The 21,955-nt window shown below is 36.8% G+C and overlaps 1 protein-coding gene across 1 annotated transcript in view; it reads right to left on the bottom strand.

Moving 5' to 3' along the window:
• The window catches only part of CSMD3 (CUB and Sushi multiple domains 3), a 1,325,501-nt gene that overhangs the window by 788,831 nt on the left and 514,715 nt on the right, over positions 1-21,955 (bottom strand). The window contains exon 7 of the mRNA XM_014603846.3: positions 11,933-12,244. Within this exon, the coding sequence (XP_014459332.1) occupies positions 11,933-12,244 (312 nt within the window). The remainder of the gene's footprint in view (positions 1-11,932; positions 12,245-21,955) is intronic.

Here is a 21,955-nt window from a genome sequence, read left to right as displayed (position 1 = left end):
AATAATGTAACATCACCACATTCAAATGAAAGAATATAGCCCTCCAACAATTGACTAATGCTTTCTAATTCTCGTGCAGCCCTCATCTACAAGAGTTCTGGTCTGTTGCTTTGCACCTTTTTATTCAACTATATCAATGCAAAGTGGCTATAAAATGGTACCATATATGCAAAGTAGCATTTTATGCCACTATTGACTTATCGTGGCATGCTGTAAATGACTATGCAGGCATGAATCAATAGAAGCTTTTCCCACCCTAGGTAGGGCTGGATGACATGGCTAAATGACATGAATAGGGCTGAATGACATGGCATTTGCTATATATAATATAATGTGAAGTTTTAAATGACTATTTCAGATCTTATTTTGCTTAAATATATCGTAGTGATTCACTGTAAAAGGGGGCAGAGGGAAATTCCACACAAACTTGTTCTCTATCCTATACTGAAAAAATGAGTTCTGCAAAATAGAACTGGAGCTATACCAACTATAACTTTGTTTTAGTTGATATAGATCAACTTAATTATGACCGGAAATGTACAAAAGTGATAGATCTACAGATGTACCTGAACTAAAGACTGAAATATTATATTTAAAGACTCTATATAAAGGCACACTTCTATGCTTAGGTCAATACATAAACAACATACGCAGGAGGTTTATCAGATTTAAAAACAAATCTACTTGTTTCATCTGTTACATGTATATGAAATTTATCTAAACTGGGGCGGGGGGTGGGGGGAGAGACCTTTTTAAAACAAAGGAAACAAAACTAAAAACTTGTATGCTTGCATAGGTTTTTCTGTAACATAATACGTAATTAAGTTAATGGTAAATTGTTTTTGCTGGGTTATATTGATAATATATTAATAAAAATATTTACATTAAAGCAAAACTACAGTCAAGATAAAAGAGCATGAGTCACAGAGGGAAAATAAGGCCAAAAATGTCAAAAAAATAGCAAGTATGAAAGTAATCACCATAATTAAACATGGAAATCTGTGACCTATTTTTGAAATATGAACATTACAGATGATAAACCCCTTACACTATCAAGAATAAGTGCACAGAATACAGTTGATAACAAGTTATGGTAATAATAGGCAATAAATAACTATAACTTATTAATTCATGTCAACTTTAAAAACAACCACAACAGCAATCTCTAAGGCTAGTTAAAAATTAAAAAATAAAAACTTGTTCTTTCTATATATTAAATGAATCCTGACAATGTATAGTTGCACATAAATATAGTATGTTATTAGAAGTGGACTATTGTACTGTTACTAAGAAAAGGATCTTAAGAAATATATAACAGTTAAAAAAAGTTTAACAAAATTGTCCATATACATTTTTCCTAAACAATATGAAAGGATAATAGGCACCAAGTCAGTATACAAACTCAATGAAATGTATACGAGGAAAACTCTAGAAAATATTGTGGTCTGGTCAACTTTGGATGACTGCTTCTTAAAGTCAGTGGGACTTCTTATCTGAGCCATTTTTGTGTGTGTGTTCCTAGCAGTATGTAAAACTGGACTGTTAACAAGAAAGTTATTTCTCTGAGCCTATCTGATGAACAGATTGATCATTTCATTAATTAGCGAAATAGCTTAGCTCTTCAGTTCTTCAGCAAAAGTCAGATGATCTAGTTATCTGGACTGTGGAGGATAGAAACCTATTTTATAATGTAGGATAGCAGTAATAGTTTATAATAAGGTAAATCAGGAACAAGCATCACACTTGAAAACTGTCAATTTTCCAAATAGTAAAAAACAAGCAAACAACACCCTCCCCTCCCCCCCCCACACACTCTCTCTCTCTCTCTCTCTCTCTTTCTTATTTGAAGGCAGTGAAGATATTCCCTAAAATGAAAGTATATAAGGATAAAACCAACTAACACTGACTTGAGGGAAAGCTTGTTCTGTTGTTAGAACAGTAATCTGCGACTTGGAAGTAGAAGGTTGAATTTCCGGGTTTGTCTCAGACTCCCTGTGTTACCTGGAGTGAAAAAAATTCTTTTTCACCTAAATTCCCCTTCTGTAGGATATAATAGCAATGTCCCACCTTAGGAAAGTGTTATAAGGAGAAGCAAGGACTGTGACATGCTCAAAGAATATAAAATTATGGTGTGTGTGTGTGTGTGTGTGTGTGTGTGTGTGTGTATATATATATATCTTATATGGCTTAATATATATTTTTTCAAATTGATTCAATAGCATTAGGTGAATCAAGTTATAATGTAGCAACAAGTTTTGACAAGCTTCTAAAGGTACTCTGCTGTATAAGTTCATAAGAAATGCCATATTGGGTCAGACCAATAGTCTTTCTAGTTCAGTATCCTATCTCTGACAGTGGCAGGAGCAGATGTTTTAGAGGGAAACATATGAACAGCTTATATGCAGAGGTATCTATGCCCTGTCACACCCTCCTGACATCTACCATCATTGGTTTAGAGATGCCAGAGAATATATCTTTCATTGCTCTGTTTAATACCTATTAATGGATCAATTATCCATGCATTAGTGTAGTCCTCTTTTGAACCTGTCTATACTGTCTACCTCTACAAAATCCTGTGGCAATGAGTTCTACAAGTTAACTGTGGTGGGTTTCCATGTACATTTAAGTTGTTCTTTTATAAGGCTCCTGCCAGATGTGCAGGTAACTGTGTGCAGATCCACACGAATGTTTCTCCTGCCATGCCATGCATGCATGGCAGAAGGTGTGATTGTGGGATCCAGCATCAGATCTCATCATGCCTTATTGAAAGTACAAGGGGAACCCATGTGTCCCTTAGGCTGGGAGCCCTCAGGTGATGGGGCTTGCACACTATGTTCTTCCCCAGCTGACAGGGCTCACGGAGGTGTACCATATGTTCCTGCAGCTGTAAGCCCCATCAACTGTGGGCTCCCAGACTTGGGGACACATGGTGTGCCCCCGTGTTTGGGAACCCAGGTCACCTGAGGGGACTCCCAGCCATGGCAGCATATGATAAGCCCCTGTCACTGCAAACCCCATCAACTAACAAGGCTCCCTGGCACTGGGGAGCACCTGCCCACACATTGAATTAATCACTTGATAGAAACCAGTCAGAAAGTTATTACATATTTTTTTTTATGGAATGACTTTGTGGCTTATTCTCACTTTATCATACCATAACTGATTGAATGTGTGGCTGGGTTACAACTTAAGGCATGATTAAGAAGTGTAATGTGTGTCAGGGGCCTGCCTTACCAGTGTCTTGTACTTCTTTCTAACAGCTGTGCCTACACTGTGCCTAGGGTGCCAACAGCTGTGCCTAGGGTATTTTTCTTCATTTGTTCATTTGTTCTTCTTCATGAACTCTGAATATTAGAGTAGCCAAGACTCCCCAAAGCCACTCAGAACTGGTATATATGATATGATGCTTAAAATACCAGTGACTACCTGGATTCAGTTTGTGTGTCTGCAACAATTGTTACTTTTGGAATTAAGAAAAAAGGGAAGGTAGAGTCACATTGTGTAAATTTGTCCTTTTACTTGTATCCATTACTCACCCATAAGACTAAGCACCTTGACTGAATTAAGCCTTAACACAGAAATGGATGGGAAAATAAAGGCCAACATGAATCTGAAGAACACTACTGCATACCTAAGCAATAACCCTGAATAATACTGAAAAGATCTACTAAAATGTAATGTGCAGGCAGTAAATAAGATTGAGGGGGATCAAAAAGACTAAAAACAGAGTCCAAAGCAAGAGATGGCATGCAATCTACATCACTTCCTCCTTACATAGCTCCAGGAATGGCCAGGCATAGAATTTGTTGGTTAACCTAAACAGTAGCAGTTTACAACATCCCACATATAGGTGGGTGAATTGGGTGAGGACAAGGGAAGAGTCAAGTCCAGTACTCCCTTGCACTGTGTACCTGCTGATTACTTCTGGCTCTAACCGTTTTTTGTGAATGTAGAGGGATGACAGGTGAAAACTAAGAATAGGGTTTCAAGATCACAGGATGTTTGGATTTGGTATCAAAACAAAAATACTTTTTCAGATGGTTCCTCTAAACTGGAAGCTCCCCAAACCCTTCAGCTCTTGCGAAACTCGCATCCTATTTTCTATCAAGAAAAGCAAAACTGACAAACCTTAGATTATGCTAAATGTTGTCAAATAAATAATTGCTCAAAAATTAAGATATGACTAGGGTGGGTCTCGTAGACAAATGGTTTTACACACACAAAAATTATGAAAAAAGAAATGGATATCTTCTAAATAGAATGATTTTTTTAGACATATTGTTATCTTACACTAATAAAGCTGGATCCCAATTAAGACAGACTAAATTAAAGACTAACCTTTTGCCATGCTACTACATACAATTTCATTTTTTTTTTTCCTTTTCTGAATCCAGTCCCCTATAGTTTGGTTTTTTGGGTGTTTTTTTTGAAAAACAATCTAAGATTGAGCATAAATGCACATTCTATTATCTCATCCCTCTCTGTCTTAAAAACCTTTATAACCCTCACTAATCTTACTTGTAAAGGACTTTTTTAAATGTCTCATAGAACTACCTAGCATAAAATTCTGTATTATGTAAAGATATTTTAAACATTCTATAGAAGGAATGTAATTCACTCTTAAACCCCTATAATGTTGTAAAGTGGCTTCTATTGATTTAATCTCTATTTATATTTTATATGACTTTTTCATAAGTGTTTTAAAACCTTTCTTGATCCCCTCCTCTTCAAAATGAAAAAAAAAAGGGAGGAAAAAAGCCCTCGGTAGAAGACATTATCATTGACTTAAAAGGGACCTGATGACTTCAGCTAAGGTTTCCAGGGAGAAAAAATGAAAGTTGTAAAATGAAACATTTTTTACATTCTTTTCCTACCTGTCATTCATAAGAGCATAAATTATCAGATACAATAAAGATGCCATGAGATGTCTGCATTTTTGAAATGTGAAAAAAATTCCAAAAGGCTAAAGTGAGTTAGAAGCAAAAGTCTTACTGAAAGTAAATGAACCAATTTTGATTTTTTTTTTACCTGATAATTTGACTTACTGGTCAAAAAGAATCACAGCTACATTTATGATGTGATTCATTCAACAAACTACTCATTTATTTGGCCCAAGTAACTAAACTGTAAATTCCTCTCTATATATAAAATTAGAGGCCAATATCTTAAACATATCTATGGCAACATGTAGCTGCACATTTCATATTTCAAAATATAAAAAGCATGCAACATTATTTGTACTTTACATTCCTAGCACTCATCTCTGGGAGTGCTTTCCCGACTCTGCTTCATTGTTTAATCAAAATAATTTCAAATGGAACTTATGCCTTTCACTGTGTTTGTAATAATGAAGCAAGGAGCGGCTCATCCTGAGTTTTTTCTACGTGACAGGACTTAATTCTTATTTAGCATAGGGCTAAAATACTGATCTCATTAAATGCTTTTACTAAGGACAGGATTTCATTATTCTGGGAGTATAAAATAACTTTTTAAAAAATACTTGTAAATAAAATTTCAGTTCAATTTACATTCCCTTTACAAAACCAGAGTAGTGCAATGTGACATTAATGAAAATGAGAATCAGTCCCAATCATATTTATCGTTGACGGAACATTCAGACAATACAATGCAATAAAATTGTAATGCAAATATAGACCTCGCTTATATCAGTAACACCCATTTTCATGTCGCCTTCATTCCTTCCTCCTGCTTCCACCTCAAGGACTTTTTCTTTATGCAACCATATGAACATGAAGTGATTCATTCATCCTGGTCCAATAACCCCCTTCTCCATATTTAAATCCTTACAGAAAGTTCTCACATTTGGTATGTCACCACAAATTAATTAATTAATTAATTCAAGCTGCTTTTGTCCAATTCTCCCCAACGAAACACAGAGGTGTAAACATACATTCAACAGAAGCCAAGAAACCATTTTATGTCCTGTGATCCTTGCCCTCCTCTTTATTTGTTAAATTGGGTCACATCTGCAATAAATACCCCTTTCTTCAGCATGTTATCATAGAGAAGTAGGGCTGGAATGGACCTCCAGATGTCATCTAGTCCAACTCCCAACATGTGCTATATACATGTTTAACTTTTCACAGTCCTATCAGTGTGATGGCTTATAGCATGCAAAGTTAAACATGCATGTGAGTCTTTGAAAGATTTTGGATTTTAAGGGAATTTCCATTCTGTGGTTTTGTCTCCCAATTTATTCTGTACACTTTCTACTGAACTTGGCAACAATGCTACATGTGAACCCAATTTAAGGCAATATAAAATGGAACATGAGATATAAATTGGCAAATGTGCCAGATATGGCATGGCAGGATTGTGTTTCTTTGAATTATGGACCAGATCCCATTTGGTCATAATTTTAATGTGTGCAAATGGCCCTAGTTGCATAAAAAACGAGATGTGCTTGTATCAAAATTAAATAAGAAGCCAAGGGTTCTGACATCAATTCCACTTTCACTGAAACCAAAGGAAAAGGTCCTTGATCTCAATGGTTCACAATCAGGTTCTCTAAGAGACTCTGTAAGAGACTCTGTCTAAAATACATAATTTTAAAGACTATTCATGGACTAGGAAAGTACCAAAGCAACAATTTAAAATCACTCTTGAATACTGCATGCCACAGGCATCAATGATAAAATGTAGTCTTAGAAAAATGATGTATCAACAATTGTTAAGAAATTATAGAAACATCTGCCTATGTCCTTAGACCAACAGCGCTGCAACCAACACTCCAGATAACATTGAGTACATTCTTACATCTATGGATGCTTTTTTTTTTTTTTTTTTTTTGGGGGGGGGGGGGAAGGGAAGGTGAAAGAACCATAGGAAATCTTTTACAAGTGGAATTTATCACCAGTCTCTACAGACGTGTAGGTTGTAGCTGTGTTGGTCTAAGGACATAGGCAGACATGGTTCTTTGGGTAAACCTGATATCTTTTATTAGCCCAATTCAAATAGATGGAAAAATTCTTCTTAGCAAGCTTTTGGGTTTAAATAGCCTCCATCAGGCTGAGGACTCATCTACAGTTGGTGTGTGTTCTTCCTGAATGGAATTCATCTTGGAGCACACACAAATTGTAGATGCCTCCTCAGCCTGATGAAGGGTATTTAAACCTGAAAGCTTGCTAAGAATAATTTTTCCAACTATTTGAGTTGGTCTAATAAAAGATACCAGATTTACCCAAAAAAACATTTTTTGCTTATGACCAAATTCTAAGCATTTAATTAAATTACTTACAGGGAGTAGGAATAAATTTGATTAGTGATTTTCTGATTCTTCGGCACCTGAGGAAAACAAAATATTTAAGATACTGTATTGCTTTGTCCTTAAGAAGCTCTACTGAGCGATTTGGTGCTTCAAGGTACTACAGTCCAGGGGAAAGAAGACAGGTCCATTTTTCTAAGCCCAACTTCATTATTCCACAGGCATGTAGGATTGGTGGGGACCTCCTGAGTTAGTCCATTCCCCTGTTATCACTGACCCCCACATCATATATTTGTTTTCATTAACCGATCAAGCTCCATTACAAAATAGTTAGGGTTATTTGCTCTATCTACTCCTAAAGCAAGGTTCTTCTAGAACCCAACTGCTCTAATGGATAGAAACCCTCTTTTAAATTTCCAGCCTATGTTTTTTTTTTCCGACAGCCATTTCATACCTATTTGTTCTTACCTTGCCTACCTTGCCTTTCAGACTAAACACATTGTTTTCTGTCACTTATGTTTAGCCCCTTAATGTATTCCTAGATTGCTTTCTTGGTTTTCTTGGTTGAACAAGCAAAGCTCTTTCAATCTTCTCTCATTAAATAGATTCTATATTTTCCTGACCGTGCTTGTATTCTTTCTATTAACTTGTTCTACCCTGAGTTCACCTTCCTACGGAAGTTATCTTAGGAGCTTGTGGAATTTCCATATTCAGAGGTTTTTAAGATCAGTTTAGACAACATTGGTTAGAAATTATTTAGGTAAATTAATTCTGCCTCAGGATGGGTTAGATGTTCTCTTGAGATCTCTTCTATCATTCTGGAAAATGGGGGACCAGAATTGTACATTATGTTCCAGATAAGACCACATTAATGCCTCATATGATGATATCAATACTTTCCTATCTTTGATCATAATACCCCACCTGATATATCCTATGATTGCATTTGCTCTTTTCATACCTGCATCATATTGATGACCCCTAATCATTCTGTGATTGACACCTAGGTCTTTACCCACTTCTGGAATTTCTAACTGATAAGTTCCTAGGTTTACAGCAGACATTCTCACTATTAACTCCTAAGTACATGACCTGGCAGCTAATACTATTGAATTTAATTCCATTTCTATTACTCTAGACCTCAAGGTCATCCAATTCTTCCTGAATGATATCCCATCCTATTCTGTATTGATGATAACCTCCCAAATTGGTGCCATCATCAAATTTCATTACCACATTCCTACTTTTTGTGCCAAATGCATTAATGAAATTATTTAATAAGATCCCACTCTTGGAGAATTTCTGTACTTTCTCTTTTAGAAAGACCCATTTTTATCTCTCCTTGAGCTTCCCCATGCCTCAAATAATTCTTGAACTAATCTTTCATTTCTACAGTTCAACAAATGGTTCCTTACATGCAATAGTGTCAATACTTTACTGAATCCCAGATAGATTAGATCTACTGAATGTCCTCTTGTGGAAAAGTTAGTTATATATATATATATATATAAGGAAAAACAAAACAAACAAACAAACAAACAAAAAACCCATATTCTAACAATATTGTTACAGATTTAGGTCCTGATCCTGAAAATCCTTAATCATATAAACAAAGCTCTTGAAGACCATGATAAACCCCTTTTACTCTACCTAGCATTCAGTATCAATAACAGACTAAAGCCAAACATTAACTGTTTTGAAAGGTTTGATCCTACTATTGCCAGTAACAAAGTTCTCATTGACTTCAGCTCTGAAGGATTACCTTTACATTTTATTGTTTTTGAGCACTACCAATTACATAAACACCAGACTATATGTAACTCACAATAATGCCTTAATGGGAGAAAGGTAAAAAATAGATAAATTCTATTTGATCATTAACTACCAGGAAATGTTCTTCCTGTCAGTCCCTCTTATTTAAGCAACAGATGATCACGATCCCAGTATTGATGTCAGGCCAGAGGCAGGGAAATGTACTTTGCACTTTACTGGAGTATATAATCACAGTTTGAAATACCCATTCTGAGAATGAATATTTATGTTTTACTTTACTAACTGTGTATCACTGATGCTTAGTTTTTTGAATCAGGAACATAATTTTTCACTTGAAATACCTCCAGTAATAGAGAATATTACCATTTACTGCAGAGGAACTAACTTTGGTTAACGTCTGTCAAACAAGAATGAGGTATCAAAGGAAAATCACACAGCTTTATTGATAGGTTCTTTCTAAGCAGTTTCATGTGAAGGAAGAATTACAATTCAGGACTACTTGAGTAGCCCATTTAGTCCCATATCCTCTAGCTACCATCAAATATCTGAGTGGAAGGTACAGGATACTCCATAGGGAAGAGTTATAGAATAACTTACCCATCTATTACTGTTGGCTTGTGACAAAACACATGAAGGTTTACTTCCTTACTTTTCCTCAAAAGTTTTTGGTTATATCTTTGAGATAAGCACAAGAATGCTATTGTTTATTCCATCATGATGGATCTGACATGTCTATGCTCTGTATATGTCTATTAACAAATTAAAACTGATACGTGAACATGATATATATATATCCAGCCTCTATCATTAAATAACAAACATGTAATGAACTACACTGCCTGTTTTGTGGAAAGTCATCAGCCAAAGAGAAAATCCTAGAAAATTTAATGAATATGTTGATACATTATTATGATTTTCTTCAGGTATGTATTGAATGCTATACACTAACATATTAGAAAAGCATGCCAGAGGAACCAAGCTCCTTTAACATGGGCTAAGAAGCAGAAGACTGCCTATCACTAACTGAACCTCTCTGCACATAAAAAAAAAGAAAAAAAATTTGGCTATTTAGTAAATGCTTTAGGGCAGTGACCAATTTTATCTGTACATGCCCAGTACAGTGGGGGCCCAATCCTAAAAAGATCTATTTGTCATTGCTTTAAATTAAATGATATAAGAATATATTTTATTATCTAATATTATCTAAATAAAGAGATGGTACTTAGCTTATCTGTTTCAAAACTGGTTTAGGTAAGTTTCAGGGGCGTTTAACACAGTAAGATAATATAATACGTAATGTAAATGCTCTTTAAAGATGTGATAGCTCAAAAGTAAAGGTTGGAGAAGGAAAGACAGTGAAAGAGATGTAGGAAGGACATTCTATCATGTAGTGATTACATACAGTGGGTAAAGTAAATTGCATATATATAACTTCAGAATTGCTATGCTCAACATTTGTTACAGCAAATACTTCTGTAAATAATAGACTGATCAGCCTCTTGAGTACTGTTTCTTGATTTGATTTTCATCCTTTTTCACCCTTTCTTTTTTGGCCAATGGTGTTTTCAAGTAAACTTGTACATAGCCACTGTGGCTAATTATACTCATTCATACCAGGAAATTCCCTGAAATTACTTCAGTTTCACACCCATGTAAATACGAGAGAATGGGCTGTGGCTTTCTGTATTTAACAATTAACTTTATGCTATAATTCAATTTACAAGAAATACCCATTCCTCACATTTTATCAAATACTCTAATCATGAGTACAGAATGTCTTTCAGCATTGGAGGGCTAGAACCACAGGTAGTGTAGATACATTTAGTGTTACTGAAGCAACTGCAGCTACTTTAGTTTATACTAACTGAGCATTTGACCCTGTATGTTGTGGTAGATTTCAGGCTAGAATTCCTCAGCAAAATATCAACTATTTGACCACATTGATAGAAATTATTTGTTATACACATTGAGTTGTTCTGTAAACACATGGGACATAACATATAATTCTTGCCTACATTCATATGTGAAATTACAGATCACCATATTATATATGTGCAGATCTGTAATACATATTTAGCATAAAATTGACCAGATCCTACCAGGAATTTGGCATGAAATAATAAAATAATAAACATTTATTCTTTATTTGTACATCTCTTCAGATTAAATTGAAGGAATTAAATTATGTTTATTTCCTAATCTATACTTTCAAGCACTGTCTTAGGTACCTTTTAACTAGACAAATTGTTTTGTTTATACTCCAGCTACTACTCATTCTCAGTGGTTCCCTACATAAAATGAGTCATTCGGATATAGGGGGATGTTAGATTTGATCTGTTATTAGCATTTGACATCCTTTGCTTCATTTATTAACATTTTTGGCAGAGAAGAAACATAGATATTTAAACCAAGCCAAACTAATATTATTATTATATATATGGGTAGGTCTGATATCATCAGGGATATTTTTTGGAGACCACAGCTCCTTATAATGTATAGTTTTGATGTCAAGAATGGTCGTATTTCAACAATATACAGTACTAGTTTTCAATTTAATTTTTATCTCATTTTTTTCTAAACCGTATCTGCTTTCACTTCAACTATGGTAAATCAGGAGATAGAATAAATAAAATTAAATTAGAGTAAGTGAGAATTGGATCAGTTCTTATATTTTTCTATCTACTTTTCCTTTCTATAAATGAACTGTCTCTTATATCAATTATTATTTACATTTTATTTTCCTTTTGTCTGCCCACTAGATCCCAAAGTACACATTTTCCTTTCTTCAGTCTTAATTTGATTTAATTTCTATATTTCAGTTTCTACTACCTGACCTACTTTAACTGTCTCATTCTGTAACTGACCTTTCACCATTACTTTGTCTGAAATATCTGTCTGTAACTAAATGGGCACAAGTAAAATAACATCCAATACCTCTATGAGTAACAACTGCAAGTTCTTTAGTTCTTTCTATCTGCTCAGCATTTCTTGGTCGTCGTCCTGTACTTTGTATGTCTGCTTGATGAAGGGAGAGCGCTTCATTGGAAGTGGTGGGTTCCAGAATCGATTTTCTGATATTCGTAGCTTGCACTCGCTGCTCTTCGGAAAGTCTATGGTTGGTGCCATCAGTAACACTGGATACAGTAACATCAGCAGATGTTCTAGCAACAGTAATAGCACCAGTAGAAGCCGCAATACGCTCCTCTAACTCACCAGTGGAGGCAGTTTTGTTCAAAGTGGAAGAACCTGTGGGACACACAGTAGCACTGGATGCTAACTTTTTCTTTTGAACTGTGTTTTTCTGATCAGTTTATCAGATTAAATTTCCCTCTGTTCAGCATAGTAAGGACAACTGACATGGAGACAGGCAAATCAATAGTACTTTATTTAACAAATGCAAGAAATGAGAACATTTTTAAGCATCAGTGAACAAGATATACTTTATTGAATATTACACATGTTGCATTTTAGTTTAAAATTGTTTGCCAAAACTAAAATATAGCACTGCTTTGTTTAACTGTTCAGCAGCAGGTCATTCTGTCACCCCTACCAATGCACATCTAAAGAAAACATGTTTAGAAAAAAAGGTATAACCATAGCTATAAGATTAAAGGGGGACCCAGGGTAGAACAATGACAAATTGCTCTCCCAACAGTGACTTGCCACACTGACTGGTAAGCCTTACAAGTTAGCACATAAAAGCTGTGTCAAGTCCTACTCCAGTGGCCGGGGAATTGACAAACCTCTCTCAAAAAGTATGTTTAGAAAACTACATAGTCCATGGTTTTCAATGCTTGGGCAAGGACAAAAAAGAATTTTGACTACTAACAGGTAAGTAAGAACAGAAGGATAGTAGAAAGGCACACATTTTAACAGAAGAATCCTCTTGGATAACCAGCTCCTTTTGGAACTTTGGCCACGTTGAACCTTCAGTGGGTGTGCTGTATATTCTCTAGGGCTGTGGTCGCCCATTTGATTCAGCAGAGATTTGGCCTGATTCAGTGGCTGAATCTCTGAATAGAATCAGGAGACCCTTTAATCTATCTAAATCAAATTGGAACCCTCCGAATCAATTTGGAGAGAGTCAGAAAGATTTGATGATTTGGACATAGACACAGCTTTATTATTTTTTTTTTCTACATACCTCAAGGTACCAGGCGGCTCATGAATGTTGAAATGATGGAAGGATGGAGCATCCCACAGGAGCATGGAGGGATCCCCAGTGTGCTCAACAGCAGACCCAGAATTGGACCAGAAGCACTTCTGGTCCACTTCTGGGTCTGCTGGGGAGCATGTGGGGGACCCCCCTCACCCCCAGCTCAATGACTGGTGCTTCCTGGGTCTGGGGAGGCACCCAGGGTCCCCATGCAGCAGATTATTAAGCCAGGGAGGTGCGGGGGGGGGGGCGCATGCACTCGGTGGCGGGCCTGGAAGTGGACAAGAAGTACTTTTGGTCCACTTCCGGGTTCGCCACTAAGCATGTAGCCCCCCCCCCCCCCGCCCACGCTCCTCTGGGATGCTCCATCCGCCCCGCCATTGAGCATTAAAGAGACATACCTGGTACCTTGAGGTATGTAGAAAAAACATTTAAAGCTGTGTCTATGGCCAAATTGGTGATTCTCCAAATCAGCATCGAATCATGAGATTCGGATTCAACCAAATCGAATCTGGACAGTGATCTGAATCAACAAATTGAATCATTGCCCCAAATTCAGGGTGAATCTTAATCAAATATGGACCATTTCACACACCCCTAATATTCTCCTCCTTACCCTCTCTGCTCTCAGGTCTATAATTTGGGGAGAAATCAGCAAGAATCTCCCCCCACACCAGTTCAAACAACTATTACTACAAAACCTAGTCAATTAAACAATCCACTGGGCACATCTACATGCTCATTAGTGTGTCGTGATTACTGCACATTCAGTTTAGTACCAGTTTAATACCTGTAATAACAGGTATTAACTGAATATGCAGTAACTGGTGTCACTGCTCACTAGCACCAGTACATGTTTGTTTTTTTTGTGAAGCTAGTATGCAGTAGACTAATTCTATTGCACATTAGCACAACTTTTGCCCTGATGCATTAATATGCAGTAGAATTACTCTATTGCTGATATAGCATTGTGTGTAGATGTCCCCACTGTGTATCAGTTGAGGACAGTTGATGTACGTAAAAGAAAAGAAAAGAAAAGAAAAGAAACACAATTTCAAATTGCAAAATGGTTTAATTATGTAAGTTGCAAACACTTACTTTTATCTTCCTTGTACTCTGTCCCTTCCCTTTCTATCCTTTTTGCCCTTGACCCTCTCTTGCTTGCAAATAAATCTGTGCCAAGATGCAACAAGACCAAGGACTATCAATTGCAAAATTTCTCAAAGGTAAGGTAAAACCTGCATGTTTGTAGAGGATCTAGCATAAAAGGGCCCCAGTCTTGATTGGAACTACTGGATGTTGAATACAATGCTAATGCATAACAACATTAAAATAATCAATGTTAGTGTAGTTTGAACTGTAGATTTGTAGTCTTGAACATTAGACGGAGTTTCAGAGTTAAAATAAAAGAACCCAAGCATACAGATTAGTTGGCTGTAACAGGAGCATGGCATGCTTTTTACTTTAAGGAGCTAAGTCAGCAGGCAGGGGAAAACATGACCAAAAAGGAGTGGGGCTTAACTGGAAGATAAGACCAGGACCAGAGCTGGGGCAGGCAGTCTCACCCTGGCTGCTGACATGGAATAAACTCTTGAGCAAGTGGAAGACAAAGGGAGACTCTGCACTCCCAGGGGTTAACGGAAGGTTTAAGACTGATGTAGGTTCTGATGGTTTAGGGATTGAGACCTAAGAGGTGGTCTCAACAGGCCTGGGAGAGGGCAGACACAGGACCCAGAGAGGGCTCAGGCCTAGGAGCAGGGCAGAGCAGATTGAATGGTAACATCTGTGAGGCATGGGCATAGTGTAAGGTGCAATTGGAGCCATGTGATAAGCCCTTAAGGTGCAGAGTGGGACATGGGATCAGAGAGCAATATGGGATCAGTTCCCTGGGCAGCCTCTCTTTCCAAGGTGTGGCAGGAAATGTAAAGAGGTGCAAGCCTGAGAAGCGAGGGCAGAGCAGGGGCTGAGTGGTCACCAGGTGGTATCACTGAGACTAGTGCCTGCTACATTGCCTTGGCAATCAGGGAAAAGGAGATTTCCAAATACCCTTTCTACTAACAACACTTGTCCCTCTATTTTCAGTGTCTAGCTGTCTTCCCATTAAACAGAATTTGAGAATCTTACCTCTGTGTGTAATTTAGATTTATTGTATAGTGTGTAATAGGTATTCTTTTTTCCCCAACAGTTTAAAGAGGAAAGACCCACACAATATAAAACAGAGTAAGAATAGCAGAATGGAATATGGCTGTATATAGCACCTTTCATATTTAAGACAGACCAAATCTATTTCAGTGTAATTGAATTTGCTACTTTGTAGGCAAATGGAATAGGCTTTGTGTATATGCTTAAGAACTTTCAGTTGCTGATAGGAAATGTTCTTTTTGCAAAGAAAATGATGGAAAGAATAGTAGGTATTCTGCTTTTCCTACTGAAAAAAAATCATGGTGACAGGAATTTTATGTTTCATGTAGACAGTAACTATAGTTGCTATATATGTGCTAAGCATTATGATTACTATGGACCAAAGGGACTTTGACTTAACATCTGTTCAAAGCTACAGATCTTCTAAATATGCAGCAGCAATTCACCCTGCAGTCTGAGTGACCTTGATAGCATTTAATAAGACTTCAGGTTTATGCGTGAGAATTAGATCCATAACCTTCTTTAGATGAAAGGTGAGAAGATTACAAGAATCATCATGCGGATACCAATGTAAATAAAAGTAAGATTTAGGTTTCCCTATATATTATTCATTCCAGGAAGTAGTAGAAGGAAGAAGTCACAATTATGAAAAATTCTGAATGCTTACACTAGTAATAATATAACAGAATTAATACATTGTTGTGGAGATTAAAATATTAAAAACCCATAAAACACCTTCCCTGCCAGCCTCTCTCTCCATAATTATGGTTTTGAACATAGTACTGATTTTTTTTAATAATAATGAGCCCAAGCTAGATTAAGTATATAGCTGCTAACAACAATTTCAAAGTATGATTAAATAGTATTTTCCCCACATAGCTATTACCTGTAGAAGAAAAGACTATCATCTATTATCATCAATACCTAGCTTAAATAAAAAGTTTGAGCAAAATACTGCTTAAACCTTCAGTAGATTATACACTGAAAACAGTAGAATCTTCCTACAAGAAAATGCCTTCAAGCAAAACCCCCTGACTTTTTATGCAGCCACATCATTTGACCATATAATAATGGACGAATGGAGAAGATCAGCAAAAATAAATGGAGCGTAGTCTGAAATAATGGAGACAACATCAAGAAAAACCTGAAGTTATGTTTATGTAGCCCTAGAAAAACAATTTAAGTTACTTCAGAGAACAGTTACTATTTTTCTACTTCTCTCAACACCAATTACTGTCAATCTGAAAAAATACAGAAGATGGTGTAGTAAAGTGTCAATGTTTCACTGGGGGTCTAAGGAAAATCAGGGCCATCTGAAAATTGTTCGGTGCATGGACATAACAACACACTCCAAATTTTCAAATAATAAATCGACCATTGCTTTAGGTTCTGCCATAATTGTAATTGTACAATGTTCCACCTCCCTCTAAATACATTTCATTTTCTCATCATGGGTTATTGCATGACTTCATGGCATAATAGATCACTCTTTCCCACTACAATCCCAGTTACTCAGCCAGATGGTCTTTCTACTCCTAGGCACAGCCAGAGAGATGCTTGGAATCTGGCAAATAATTGTTTACACTTATTGATATGATGTAATTTTAGTTTTAATACTAAACAGCTGCTTATGCTGAGGAAAAAATATTTTGACAAGCCAAATAGTCACCAACACAATCACACGCATCAATTCACAAATTAAAAATGGCAGGCTTGGAAGCCTGCAGAATAGTCAATATGTTGGATACAAAAGGAAAAACAGTTGTAATACTAAAAATGGAGTTACTTCCTATGGCGGTTATAGGATACAGATACAGAACAACCCTATACTGCATGGAACAATCTAGCCAATCAGTCAAATATACAGCAAATTTAATCTGGTTTTGAAATTATTTATTCAGAGGACATACACATTTCTCAGCAGGAAGAAGTGTAAGAATGATGGATAATGCATACTGGAGTATATTGTACAGGGTCTAATATAAGGGACTTACTTCCCTACATGCATATACTTATGTAGTTGCATAATACTTTCCTTCCACTGCAGTCTAGGCAAGTTCTGGACTGTTACATCGTGCAGTGGGAATGAGAACTAACTGATGGGCCACAGAAAACAGGTCATCGTGTATGAATTTGGGGAACTGCATGAGAGCTAGAATCATACAGTAGTAGAGCAAATGACTAATGAGATAAAAGCCTAAGTGTATACAACAAATCACTTTGGTATATGATCTACAGATAGACACATATATCTTCTTACAGCCTTGTGACTCATTTGAGCTGCTCAAATGTTGATTGGTGTTATTGCAAGGGAGGGGACACTGTATTCTGGATGCTGGAGGACTGCAACTTGGGTGTTCATCTGTGAGGAGTGGCCACACATTAATGAAAAACAAACTAGGTAATGTTGACCAGAGACAGACCTGCCCTGGAGTGGTGTAATTTTAAGCCACCTAAACTGTACTTAAAACTAGTTTCAGGTGTCAATGCATGGGCAGTTAAGAGCTGCAGGAACCACCTAAAATAATGTGCAACAAGGTCCTAAAATGCTAACTGTGGAAAACTTATTAAAACTTTAAAAAAAAATCTCTTGTTATTTCTTATGGCAGATATTCTGCTTGGTATCTTTGGCATATTTTATGAAAATGTGTGGTGTGCTTAAAAAAATTGTAAATTATTGACATTTATTTCAAATCCATGAATACCTGGAAAATCACTTGAATTCAGAGCTTCATTTTTCTGGATGTTGATATACACAAAGAAACTAGCAGTTTTGGCTGCAGGCAGATTGTAGTCCAAGACACAATATTCAAAGGGTGAAGGAAAATGTTTAAGTACTCATTTACTTTAGTGACAGATAATTTTAATAACTTAAACAGTGGTATTTTCATAAGAGTTCGAAAACGACTTAAGACCAACATAATTGTCCACTAACAAAAATATATTATGTCATTATAGTAACGTGCTAGGCAAGATGGATAAGACTAGCCCATTTGGGGGAAAAAAAAAAAGAAAAAAAATACAATGCTGGAAGTATTAGATTAGTGGTCCTTATTTCAATACTGAGACAAAGAAAAAAATACTGGTACTTCAGTTAACCTATAAAGATGGATGTATTTCTCTGAACAAGCCCCATTGTGCTGATTTGAGGGTGCAAAGCTACTGGATTTTTCCTGTAGTGGTTTTCCTGATGATGAAAAAGTCTCTAGGTGGTGCAGAGCCAGTATAGCATCCTAATCAATCCTTCATTCTTCTAGGATCAGTGTATTTTATCAATGACTTGGATGTGGGGGTGAAGAGCTAACTGGCCAAGTCCACGGATGACACCAAGTTATGGGGAAGGGTGGTCATGCTTAAAGATAGGTTGCAGATACAGGCAGAGCTAGACAGGCTATTGAGTTGGGTGGATTGGAATCAAATGAAGTTCAATGTTGAGAAATATAAAGTGCTCCATCTGAGAGCAAAAATCCCCCTGAAAAGAGAAGGCTGAGAGGGGACTTGGTAGTGGCTTAACGCTATATCAGGGTGTACATCAAGGGCTCGGTGAACAACTGTTCACCAGGGTGCCCTTGGGGATAACCAGGAGTAAAGGCCATAAATTTGTAGAACATTTCAGGCTCAACATTCATGCATCTCAGGCTCAACATTAGAAAAAAAAAAAAACTTCTTCACAGTCAGAGTGTCCACTCTGGGGAATAGGCTCCCTCCAGAGGTGGTGCAACCACCTACCCTGGAAATCTTCAAGAGGAAACTGGGTGGTCACCTTGCTGGGGTCACCTGACCCCAGTTGTTTTCCTACCTGGTACAGGGGGTTGAACCCAATGATCTTCTGAGGTCCCTTCCAGCCTCACAATCTATGAAAAATCTAAGAATCTGTGAATTTTCCATTCACAAGAACCTCAGTTTTCCTCAGAATTCTTGTTTCCTCCAAAATCTGCTAGGGACAGCATAAAACCATCCTCACTATCAGGTAGCACAATTATGTCTCTCAGTTTCACTTGGGGTGCCTTGAGATCCTTTCAGGAGTGCCATGAGTTGTCACACTTATTGCCATTATTAGATGGGCAAATATGATTCACAAGATAAACCCAGAGATTTCAAATAGAAATGCAAAATGTTAAAATCATTCTGACTATTGTCATTTTTCTGAATTTTTTATATAACAGAAGCATGCTCTGTTATTTTTCTGTAGACAAAAATCAATTGAAGACTAAGAGTTGACATTTTCCAAGGTGGACTTTGGCTCTAGTGAGGGATGCCTTAACTTTATCAAGGGATGCCTTCAGTCTAAAAATGTTGAGAATTACTGTGTTAGATATTTAAGTATGAATACTAAATTAGACCCATTTTTTTTTTCAATGGGACTACTTACAGTACATATTCACACACTTGTTTATGTCTTTGCAGAAATAATGCCCGGATATATAATTTAGTAATGATTCAATTGTGCATGGTAATGTATTCACATTTTTTTCCAAGGGTTCTTTATTTTGTGTAGTGGATGGACTGGGATTTATTTCTTTGAACTTCCCAGCAAACAAATTATTCACTGAAACAACTACTTTAATATTAATATTTCAGATTATCTCTACAAAATGAATTTTATATTTGCAAGTATTAACATTCACAGTAGAAACCCGATTACATTAATCAAATCAGGGGGAAAAAGATACTGTGCAAATGATGTGTCCCACCACAGTAGCTTATATTTTGGTTACTAAATATCCATAAAGGAATTGTAGACAAGGAAGTACTTGCCAAAAATATTTGACAAATAAAGATTTTTTTAAATGCTTCTTTTTATTTTTAGATAATTCATGAAAAAGTCACATTCTTTTTAATTATTTTTACAAAATATTTTCCAAGTGTTAATTAAGTACTGCTAATTAGTTGGACTCACACACTGATTATAAAGGAATAGGTTCCTATAAAAACAGATAATTCATGTATTACACAAGGGAAACTTTGAGATCAAAAGAAAAAAAAAACTTGTGCAAACTTGTAACATCTTTTTTCACATCTCAACAATGGAAGAGTGGGCAAGAAATGATCAGATTGTTTACAAAACAATTCACACAACATTACATTATATGAATGGATGGCAAGTACAATGTAGGTGAAAACTGGTTGGATGACAGTATTATGGAGAAGGATCTAGGAGTCTTAGAAGATCACAAACTTGATGCGTGTCTGCAGCATGATGCAGCCACAAAAATGGCAAATGTGTTTTGGCCTGCATTAATAGAAGCACTGTCAAGCACTAACTTTGTAGCTTGTTGGCTATTTTAATCTAAATTTATTGCATGGTTAACCAGGTGGTTAATTGTGCAACATATGTAATGTGTGACAGGGGCATTAGGTGTAAGACATGGAAGGAGATAGTGCCTCTTTCTTTGGCGCTGGTTAGGCCTCATTTAGAATATTATGTAGAGTTTTTAGCTCCACATTTTAAAAAGGATGTAGAAATGTTAGAGAACATCCAGAGGTGGGTGACAAAAAAAGGGGGTTGGAAGACAGATCATAAAAGGAAAGGTTTAAAGAAACAAGCATATTCAGCTTGTGGAAAAGGCGATTAAGAGGGGATATGACAGCAGTTTTAAAGTTGCTGGAGGACTGCTTTAAAGAAGATTGCAAACACCTTTTCTTGCTTGAAGCAGAGAGCAGGATGTGGACTAGTGGTTTGAATTTGCAGCAAAGTAGGATTAGACTGCATATTGGGAAAAACTTCTTCACTGCAGGCACATCTACATGTGTTGCTATGGCAACATTGTTACTGTGCCATGATTTAGTACTTACTAAATACTAAAGTACTAAATCATGGTGCAGTAACAGCCCATACTGCACCGTACACATGGTGCATGAGTATTTTTAGCAGCTACTTTGCCGTAGTGGCACGCTATACCAGGGGAGTGCATTGCTACGGCAAAGTAGCTGCTGGTCATGTGTAGACATCCATGGATGCTACGTCTCCATAGTGCATCGCTATGGAGACGTAGCATCATTTGTAGATGTGCTGTGCTAGAACAATGAGGCAGCAGAATTGACTGCGTAGAGAAGTAGTGGAATCTCCATCGCTGGAGGTATTCAAGAAAAGTCTAGAAAACCACTGCTCAGGGATGATCTAGGAGCAGCTATACCTATACTATGGGTATTTCCCATACTTCTGGGCTTTGCTCATTGCCACATAAGGACAGTAACGATTTTTTTCCCCACCTGTTGCTACACATCAGGGGTTTTGTTTGATTGTTTGTTTCCTTAAAAACATTGGGTGTTGGCTGGAGTCAAGGCTGGGGACTTTCACTGGGGCTACCAATGCTCCTTCTGGGACTAAAACTTGAAGGTTTCTGGATAGAGGGTCTTGCCCCTCCACTCAGAGTCAGAGGAATCACCACATTGGGGTGAGGGAGGAATTTTACTTCAGGTCAGATTGGCACAGACTGAACAGGTTTTTTACTTTCCTGTGTAGGATGGGGTGTAGTCCTCTTTCTTGGATCTCTCAAATACATTTTTAACAACCCTTGCAAAAGCAGGATACAGGCCACTGCTGTCCTCTTGCTTCACTTGATGCAATTTAGGATGCTACGCCTTGCAGCTTTGTGAAAGGGTTGATTTTATAGTTTTAGTAGTGGGTTAGAGAAGCATTTCCAAGACATATTTTG

This window comes from Alligator mississippiensis, chromosome 3, assembly GCF_030867095.1.
Source record: "Alligator mississippiensis isolate rAllMis1 chromosome 3, rAllMis1, whole genome shotgun sequence".
NCBI classification, from domain to species: Eukaryota; Metazoa; Chordata; order Crocodylia; family Alligatoridae; genus Alligator; species Alligator mississippiensis.
The sequence above is the reverse complement of the archived record's forward strand: the minus strand, read 5'-3'. Positions and strand labels throughout refer to the sequence as shown.